The following is a 10,891-nucleotide window of genomic DNA, read 5'->3' on the forward strand; positions in this document are numbered from 1 at the left end:
TTGACAAACTGCTTGAATACAGAACTGAAACTGATTATTTTATGATTTTTTTTCTCATTGAAGTGACAAAATACAAGTAAAATGTAAAACAAGAAAGGTTTAATAATTTGTATAAGATTAATACAGTTGTACATAAAAAAAGCAAAATCTTTAAGTAATTAAACATAATATATACATGTTTAATTCATATTAATATTGTAACAGTATTAATAAACGTATGTAAAATGCAGCTCTAAAGGAAACCAACTGATCTGTTATTGTTCATAAACACACTTAGTAAAATTGTCCCTTTTCTCTGAAGTTGTTTACAATATTCAATTACAATGTTTCAACTGGTCCTATATTTATCAACAATATGAAATAATTTAACATATTGCATCAGCATACTGAATGGACAATTTTGAATGAGAAGTGACTGTATTTCACATTGGAATTTGGTTTCAACTTGAATTATCCTGTCACAGAGTCCCTTGTCAAAAATGGAAAGTGCTTCCCAGGTTGGATTTTTTCGTTGCGACCCGCAAAAGGGCATTTCACTTCTATAAGTGCTTCGTTCCCAACAAGGCCATCTGGTGATGCACCCAAGTAAGATCTTTCTTTATCAACAAGAGGCCACATCTTCTTACACTTCTTCCCGTTTCCCTCTCGAAGTTCCTGTATAGACAAGAGGAAGTGTAAAAATAATTTATGTTAATCTGAAGGTAGTACATGTTTTCAACTTACAACTTCTTGATTCAATGACAAACCAGCATTCTGCCTAACCAGTTATTTGATATCCTATACAAGAGCAGTGCTGGTAGTATGAGTACTGACAAGCCCCATATCAAGTGTTCAACCTCCTCAATTCCAATAAATTAAATATTGTAAGAAATTTACCCATCTTCAGTTTTATTGTACTGGTAAATGCGTTTCAACCTGAAGCTTTAATAAAAATTTCCAGGCAAATCCAAAACTATTACACACCTTTTAGCACGCGCCTCATAGGTACGACCATGAATTAGAGCTTCGCTTCGAAGCAGAGCAGCAGATGGCTGGTGGATGGATTCACAGAGTTTCTGCTTATTCCTCCTGTCTGTAGCTAAACAGATATCCCCAAAACGAGATGCTGTGATCCGCCATGATCTTTCCTTAAACCAGTTTTTGGAGCTGGCTTGTCCACGAGTCCTCTCCTTAATTGCAAACATTTCATCTGCGGTTACCTAATATAACGAAATAAGTATTTATATGTTATTTTCTTAACCTAGAATGAAATGTATCTTACCTTGCTAGGGAACTTACAAAGGAAAACACTTTAGTAACATGTATGAGATTTATTTCACTAAAGATCATTTGACAGATTTCATAGATGCCCTCATAGTTATGGCTCACTTTTTTTAATTTAATATTGTGTACATTGAATTAGTGACTAAAATAGTGTAATCATTTTATATTTGTTAGATTGATGATAAAAGTGTTTCTTGTCAGCTGCAATTTTATGACTTTGAACTGAATTTTTTGATAGAGAAAAATACCTACATCAACAGCTTGTTCTACCCAGTATTCTGTGAAAGGTCTTTCTAAGTAGTCATGCTGTCTATGAAAATGATTATTAATATTAAAAAGAGAAAAACTAAAAATCATCAATGAACAGTATAACTTTCATTAATTTGCAATGCTACAAAATAAATATATAATATTTTATGTGGAACCAAGTGAATGATTTACCTAAATATCTGCTCGTTCGATGAGATATCTGAATGTTATTAGATTCTCTGAGGTCTTTGAACAGTAGTTGATGACCATATTTCTGACTCTGTCAGGGTATCCAGCTTTGTTTCTTAAATGTTCAGGACGTGGATCACTAAAGAAATCGTCATTCAATTTACGCTTTCTGGAAAGATTTGCAGCTTTCACGGGTGATCCTAAATGGGAAAATTATGATTGTTCAGAAAACACTAAATTATGAAAATTATTATGGTAATTCAAAAAAAAATTTTGAATATATTATATGAGTGAGGTGAGATATAAATATGTAGTACATTTCCTTGCAACTTATTGATTCAAGTTTTTTAGGTCACCTGAGTATTGACTATCACTTTTTGTCCGTCGTCGTCCGTCGTGCGTCGTGCGTTAACATTTAAACATTTTCAGCTTCTACTCTGAAACCACTGAACCAATTTCAACCAAATTTGGCATATAGCATCTATGGGTAAAGGGGAACAAAAATTGTGAATTTCATGGTTCCTGCCCCCCTGGGGCCTGGGGGGTGAGGCAAAAACCACTAAAATTAGTGCAATCTTTAAAAATCTTCTTCTTTACTCCTGGACATTAAGCAGTCAAACTGTTTGCATGATTGTAATCAACATTGAGTCTTCTACCAAAATTGTGAAATTCATGGCCCTGGGGTCATGGGTTCTAGTGCTAGGGTGGGGCCAAATAAGTATATAGTGAAAATGCATTATTTCTTTGAAAATCTTCTTCTCTGCTACTGGGTATTAACTAAACCTACTAAGTACATAGTTATGATGAGCAAAAGTGCCTCTACCAAAATTGTGAATTTTATGGCCCCAGGGTCAGGGGTTCTGGTGTAAGGGTGGGGCTCTATAGTATACAATTATTTAATGCCTGAGCAGTCAATAGACCAGAATATTTTTACCGAGGTGCAGGGAACAGCTCAGTGTGTTCTATTGCCCGAGGCCAGCGGCTGAGGGCAATAGAACACACTGAGCTGTTCCGTGCACCGAGGGAAAAATTTTCTGGTCTATTGACTGTTCAGGCATTAAATAATTGTTTTATTACCTAATTTTATTTTCCGTATTAAGTGTTCAAAATTGTATATTCAGTACATAAGGTTCCTGTACCATATTGTTAATTTTTACCTAGATACGGTGCATCTGTAATATTAATTAAAGATTGATTGTATAGACTATTGTTTACATTCCTCTCGAAAATTTTTCACTCTTATGGAGACGCCACCACTTCCCGGTGAAGAGGGGCCTTTTTCGTGCCAGCAGAGCACCTACTGCTACACGGGACATCGGTTAACAGGTCTCACCCGAAGGACCAGTCTCCACATCCCACAGTGTATTAATTAAAAGTAACTCTCATTAAAAAAAATATCCGACCATTAAAATCACACAATTTTTAAAATCAATGCAGAAAGATCGAATAAGATGATTGTTTACCATGTCTGTGCAGTGTTACAAACAACTAAATTCGAAACCCGGATCGTTTTTGACGAAATACGTCACCGGTCAATAGAAACGCGCAGTCTATTGACCGGTCAATAGAACGCGCAGTCTATTGACCGGTCAATAGAACGTGCATTCTATTGACCGGTCAATAGATCGGTTTGAAAAGATAAGGAAAACTGAAAACACATCCAGAATAGATGAAAATATTAAATCTCTAATAAAACAACAAAATTCACTTGATTAGGTAATAAATTATAATAGTGAAATTACATGAATTCTTTGAAAATCTTCTTCTCTGCTCCTGGGTATTAAATAAACTAACTAAGTGCATAGTTATGATGAGCAAGAGTGCCTCTACCAAAATTGTAAATTTTATGGCCCCAGGGTCAGGGGTTCTGGTGTTAGGGCAGGGCTCTATTGATTATACATGTATAGTGTAAAATACATTGAATCTTTGAAAGTTTTCTTTGTAACAATCACTTTTGCACTTGTATATATAATTTGTGTTTCCTGCGTTTTGTCCCTATGCTTTTTATACCCATAAGTCCTTGCAAGATAGCTAAGCCGACCAGAACAATTGAGGCCTGGTCATTTCCGGCAGAGAAGCGTAGCTGCAGACACGTTTCTGATTCGAAGCAGCTAGTATATGTTCATAGCAGCAGTACATGCAATATTTTGACACTGGCACGGAGACAGGTCCGTGGTAAGTATTACTTATGATATTATTTGCTTTGTATATAGTTTTTTTATGGCAAATTTATTATTGAGTACAACTTCGTTCTTATTTCTGAACTTGGCCAGCTCTCACCATTTTACCTGTTGTTCACTCAGGTGTGACGGTTAGCGAGAGTGTTCGAGTGGCTGTTGTATTATATCGATAACGTTTAAAGTTCTCATTGTTAAAGCTGAACACTACTCGTAAATAGGCATAGTCCGCCATATTTCTCGTTCTTCAACGCTCTCCCTTCAACTCGTATATAAGGAGCAGATCGCAAGTCAGTTCAATGTATTTTACTAAAGAGATCCGACGAGTGCAGACGTATATCTTACAAAGCGTACTAATCAATATCGATGAAATTATCAAATTTTACGTATTTTTTCCAAAACAGGACAAAAGTATCATGGAAAATACAGGTCAATACATTATTTACAAACAGAAAATGCACATAAAAACAAGAAATAAACGCAAAAAATCGAAGACCACGATAGGAGTACTATATGTCAGCCACAAGTTTCAAGTGTGCAATCGGGTGTAACGAAAGCGAACGGTTTATATACCCGTCTGACAGTGCCTATTTATGAGAAGTGTTCAGCTTTAAATGTTCGCTATTTTCTTGTACTCAGTTTTGTTACTTTGTGTAGAATATTTTGTCCATTTAAATATTGGTTTAAATGTCTGGGCGGAAGTGAATGACCGGAAGTTGGAAGTAAGATGCGCCATATTGACAGTTATTTGTTTTTACTTTTGTTAACTGGTTACCATTATACTTAATACTTTTTGATTATTTTTATATTAAGAATGAATTGCCAAACATAGTGGTATTGCCAAACATATGTAGTGAAACATGTGACTTATTAATATGCATCATTGTAGCGTCAAGGATATTGGTACTGGATATTGGGTACATGCACTAAGCTGAGGGAATCGTCTGATCGTGGTGACACAGCGGAAGGTTCCAGGACTAAAGCCCGGAAGGATGCTGTGTGTGTGATCAAGACTCGGTGACGGTGGACACACACAGATACGTCACACCACGTGTAACGTTGTGATAGTTATAGATGAACACTAGTGGCAAACCTGACATGGTTTTATTTATATGATGATCATGATGATGGTGATGATGACGATGAGGATGATGATCGATGATACGGAGACGATCACTACATTTGGAAACGTTTGGCATTTATTCAATAATTGAGACATTGATTGATAACTGAGATATATACCCGGGGTAGAAGTGTGGTTGATTGTTAATTGGTTACCAAGATAATTGTTTTGTTTTTTTTGTTAACTGTTTAATAGTGAGTACTTGGGTTGTGGATCAGAGTGCGGTAGATTGTGTGAGGTTTTTGTTATTATTATTATTTTTTTTTTGTAAATAAATTTATTAAACTTATTGAACTTGTGTGATTCTTGGAGAAAGCCAGCTTGACCACGTGACATTCTTCTCTGCTCCTTGGCATTAAGCAGCTAAACTACCTATATAGTTATGATGAGCAAGGGTACTAATCTTCCAGAATTGTGAATTTCAAGGCCCCAGGGTCAGGGGTACCATAAAGGATGGGGGGGGGGGCTGTACTTATATACTGAAACTGGATGAATTGTTCGAAATATGCTCCTTGGTATTAATCAAATATTTTTGAAAAGCAAGGGTGCCTTTCAAAAATTGTGCAATGTGTGGATCTAGGCCTAAGGGTCAGGGGTTCACTGAAGAACACTAAAGAGCACCTGAATTTCACAATCAACTTGACTTTCTAAGTGGCGGAATTTGGTGATATAATTAGAGGTTAAAACTAACTAGCTTTTTAAAAGCAATCTTTATTAATAGTTTTTTTTTTTACCTGAGTATGAATGCTTAGGCTTGTGAATTGTTTGTCGATTTTCTGTGCCGGATCTCTTAACCCAAAGGCCCTTTCCTTCACTAAAATACAATAATATCAGTGTAACTGCACCAAGGTACTTTGAGGTGCCATGTGGTCCTCGTCCTGCCGGACATTAACAGTGACTATTCATCAGGTCCCCCGAAGACTTATCCAACTTCATTTTAAAATTATACGTTAGTTGCAGTAAATTTGACAAAAATCATCTTAAAAGTAAACAAATTTCTATTCTATATAATAGTACATAAAAAACCTAATTTTTAATTTTTAATTTAGTTTGTGTATCATTGTAAGTAAACTTACTCTTGTTTTCATAGCTGCTCCAACAATGTCTGTGAAAAATAATGCATTGCCTTGCTTTAAATATGAAGCCGCCAGAATCCTATCACTGTCAAGGAGCAGTCTTCCTTTTTCAATGACCTTCACATCCCCTGTGCTTTGTTTATCACCTATTGATATTGTACAAGATAGCTCATAATTCATGTATATATAAATAAATAAGCAATGACCAAACTTGTAATGCATCATGAAAAATGAATATTAAGTTTAAAGTAAATTATCAAAATGTCAAAGTATTTGTAAAAACAAACCTGCTAATCTATGCGCAAAATACATGTCGATTTGCTCGATACACATTTCTGGAATGTCTTTTCTATGTTCATCCTGTAGCTGTTGGAATCTCCTTGTAGGCCAGTCTACATCTAATGGCTCAGGAATGAGAATAGTTCATTTCTAAAATCTTTATTCCGGTGTAAAGACGAATAATGACCCCCATCGAATAATGACCGGGGGTCATTTTTCGACAGCGAAAAATGACCCCCGGTCATTATTCGACGTAGAAAAATGACCCTTTTGCCCGTAGAAAAAGTGTCACTTTCCTAAAAATTTGCAGAACCCACGTGAAGAAAAATGACCCCCGTAGAAAAATGACCCCCTGTAGATTAAAGCTAAAAATTTTAGGGGGCAAAAAAAAAAAAAAAAAAAAAATAGATAAAGAAGCATATTGGCCAAAATGCTCACCTGAGCTTATTGGGAATAAACTGATGATATGTTGATCTCATAACATTATACAATTATAGTCATATTTTAAGTTATCCCATGACCGACAAATTTTTTCTTTGATCTTCACAAGGGTGTATTTCTCATATCAACAAAAGTGTTGTGATATATTAAATATCACATATGTGATATAAAGCTAGTGATATCCAACCGTTATACCCTAGATGTAGGAGGAGCTATGCAAATGAGACAAAAATGCGTTTCTAGATTTTAATGAACTAACAGAAACAAGAAAAAAAAACACACAATACAGATAGTTAACACAGTTTAAATCAAAATGCACAAATCTTTACAAAAAAAAGACACTGACACAGTCTGGCGGAGCAATGCTCGAAGCGGATAGCTTCATCTCCCATAGGAATTCGCACATTCAATGGTAGTTTCCTTCCGGGCATCCTCTGAAAAGTTCATTTCATGAATACCTTGCTCTCATGTACAGTAAAATATCGGAACAGATTTGATATAAAGTCCTCGATCGGGGGTAGGGAAATCCGTATGAGCCCCTGGCTTCAATTACAGTGTACAAAACATGATATAGTGTTCGAAAGTTCTTGGTATATAAAAGTGAGTATTTCGGGAATTATTTTAAACTCACCAAGTTGTTGTTTCGCTGAGATTTCCAGTCGTTGAACACTTGAACCATGTTGACTGCCCATAAATTGATGAAGTGTTACGGCGTGTGGTTTTACTTTCTTGATTTTTTAAGCGCACTTATTTCACTGGCGACACATGTTTTCCGAATCTGTATAGCTAGTATTTTTAGTCCACCGTTTCAATTCCGGAAATGATCCCAAACACCAACACTGTATAAATCGAAATTCATAAAAGTCCTGGCCACATGGGTCATTTTTTAAATCCGATCGCCTGAGTTCATACAATCTGAACTGCTTAGCTTGACTCGATTGAAAATTATCCTCGTCGTAGACGTGCTGCAAAAAACGGCTATTCTTTACGCTTAAGACCCCTTCTACTACTTTCTCCAAATCCATAGAATACAAATGAATTGATTATCTCAAGAAAATGATCACGTGGTACAGTACTATGAAAATTTACCAAATTTGTAAATCCGTTACTTGGATACCAAAATCCCTTCGCGTTAAGACTATCACGTGGTTCTAGATCTGATTCAGAGTCTTTATTAGTTGATACAAAGAAAATACCTAATATGGGAAGAGGTCAAATGAAGGGTCATGGGATAAATCAGTTACATGATTGACAGCTCGATGATGCATACAAAATATCGTTTCGTTATTGCAAACTCGGAGGCTAACGCCTCCTCGCGTGCAATAACTCAACGATATTTTGTATGCATCATCTCGTGTCATCATGTAACTATTACGTAAATGCAATGATTCAGAATCTAAAGGAGTGAAAGATTTATCAAGCCTTAAGGGTTAGGTAAACATTGTTTTTTGATGGTGGAAATCAGCAAACTGACAGAAAAAATCAGCAGTATTATATATTATTATGTCCTCCGCTTGAAAAGCGGGAGGGTATATAGTGATCGGGATGTCCGTCCGTCCGTCTGTTACGCTTTGAGGTATCCATCTCTTATCCGCAAATCCTCATATATAAAAATATGTGTTTGTGAAACAGCTATGCCCCTGTATGGCAACATAGCGAAGATTAAACTTTTCTTAAATGCAATTTAAATATATTGTTACCCAAAGTAGAGTCTTCTCACAAGAAGTACAACTGCAAAATACGAGAGCCCTAGCACCACTTGTTCAAAAGTAATGGCTAAGGATTAGTTTTTGAAAGGTAGGTCAAACTCAAAGGTCAAAGTTGATGATTTCTTAAGAAAATGTTCAATGTAACAAGGATTACATATGTGAAGTATGAATACCCCAGTCCTTACCGTTCAAAAGTTATGGCCAAGGTAAAAAAAAAATCATAAGTACGGAAACTCCAAGGTCAAGGTCAAAAGGTCCAGGTTTTTAATTTCCAATGAAAGGTAATGCCAAAAAAACTACATATTTGAAGTATGAGATTACTAGTGTCTACCGTTTAAAAGTTATCGCCAAAGTAAAAATTTGGCATTTTTGTGTAAAATGGGACAAACTCCAAGGTAAAGGTCAAATTTAGTGGTACCCAAAGTAAGGTCTTGTCACAAGGAATATACATATTAAATATGAAAGTCATATCTCCAAGAAATGAAAAGTTATGGTAAAGGTTAAGGTTTTTGCGGACAAACAAACCGCCAGATAGACAGACGGACATACAGACGAACACGATAAAACTATATACCCCCGAATCTTCAATTACGGGGACATAAAAAGAAATGGTCTTCAATAAACTTTTCATATTAATATACATTATAAAGAAGACGTTACAACAATGAAAATGTTTGTTCTGATTTTTATATTAAATTCTCTCTCAAATATACTCAGAACTGAGTAAGAGGATAGAGTAAAACAAGAATTAAGGTAGAACCTATGTCGGAAAAGTCTTTGTCACAAGATTTTCAAACTTTTCAAAATGATAAATTAGTACTTGCTTATCAATAAGTTAAGATATCATGATATGGTTCCATGTTTTTTAATCTAGAACAGGCTGTGAAACTTGATATGGTATTTACATACTGCGACTTCACATTTTCAAATTTTTTAGGGGTACTTGTCATAAAGGGAATATGAAAAATCACAAAAATACTTCTTCAAACATCGTCGTTTATAAACTTTTTTAACTGAATAATATTAAACAATATTTTATCAAGAATAATTTCTTTTTCATTCAATTAACATAAAAGATAATGAAACGGAAATTGGTTTTGTGATTTAGTTTCGTTTTGACGTTAGACCTACGTTCTTATATAAATTCTTAAACACTAAAAAATATTAATTCTCAGATCATACAAGTAGTATGAAACTACCTGTGTACGGAGGCTGCACTAGGTAATATATGTTGTGTTACGGGAACTCAGGGGACCTCTCTGGTGAAGGAGTGAATAAACATTAGTTTGTTTCTTCTCTTGCATACGGTCGTAAGACCTGAATAAGGCAGACGGATGCAGGGGATGAACGGCTAAGTGTTTCACAGTACACCAAAGCACGTAAGACCTGAATAAGGCAGTCACTTGGTTGTAGAGAGAGGTGGCATACCACAATTAGAGGTGGGGGAAGTGCCAAGATGCAGCAGTAACGGTGGAGAGGCAGGGCAAGAAGAAAATTACTTGCGGGAGACACCCGTTGACCACAGATAGTGGTTGTCCAATCAAGAAGAAACCCCATTGTACTTGTATATATTTGATTATAATCGTATTGGTCAACAAAAATCTGAGTTAACAGGTTAACGAACCTGAGTGTAACGCCTCGGTGATACAAGACATATCACCACACACCCAAGCTCGGCCGCGCTGAACGTTACAATAAGCCCAACATTAACCTTTTCGCTGCCGTACAGATTTGGAGTTCAAATTACGTACAGTGCCGTGACAGTTTTTTATTACGTTAAATCTATGACGTAAAGTTACTGTGACGTCACAAACAAAGTTGGTAAAGGTATAAAACTTCTTCGCCTTTCGTTGTTTGCAGAAAATGGTTTAAATACAGACAATAAAGAATAAATACTACAAAACGACAAGACCCTTCAAAAATATATTTACAATACAAGCAAAATTTATGCACAATAATATATTTTCAGTAGATTAGGTAGGTGGGTTTTTTTATATATATTTTTAATAAGAAAAATAATTTAACGTTACGTCAAGAACCTGTGGGTCAAATATATATATTGCATAACAATGAACGGAATACGAGTAAAATATAATATATACAAATGCAGTGTAATTAAAACAGAGATATAAATACGTGTAATTAACTATTCATAAGTTTTCCTGATTTATCGTTGTAAATTCTATAATACTTCTTCATTCGTTCATTTCTGTTTATATATTTTTTTATCGTAGACCTTACATAAAGAACTTACATAATTAATACATGTATGTCAAATGTACCCAGCCCGTATATGCAGAACTGCATGTAGCTCTCCGAAAATACAAATTTTGATATACCGGTCTGTCAAAACATTTTTTTCTGAGAGCTACAGTTCTGCAACTA

At 35.4% G+C, this 10,891-nt stretch overlaps 1 protein-coding gene across 1 annotated transcript; it reads right to left on the minus strand.

Moving 5' to 3' along the window:
• Positions 1 to 469: 469 nt before the first annotated feature.
• Positions 470 to 3,715, minus strand: LOC134265503 (uncharacterized). The gene is made up of 5 exons (XM_062747719.1): positions 3,712 to 3,715; positions 1,792 to 1,901; positions 1,516 to 1,569; positions 964 to 1,199; positions 470 to 654 (listed from the first exon to the last, which is right to left on the minus strand). The coding sequence occupies exons 1-5, from the start codon at positions 3,713 to 3,715 to the stop codon at positions 540 to 542; spliced, it is 519 nt and encodes a 172-aa protein (XP_062603703.1). The 3' UTR covers positions 470 to 539.
• Between the last annotated feature and the right edge of the window lie 7,176 nt (positions 3,716 to 10,891).

The sequence above is a fragment of the Saccostrea cucullata genome, unplaced genomic scaffold (genome assembly GCF_032062105.1).
Source record: "Saccostrea cucullata isolate Sc308-1 unplaced genomic scaffold, CSIRO_AGI_Scuc_v1 ctg1735, whole genome shotgun sequence".
Classification (NCBI taxonomy): domain Eukaryota; kingdom Metazoa; phylum Mollusca; class Bivalvia; order Ostreida; family Ostreidae; genus Saccostrea; species Saccostrea cuccullata.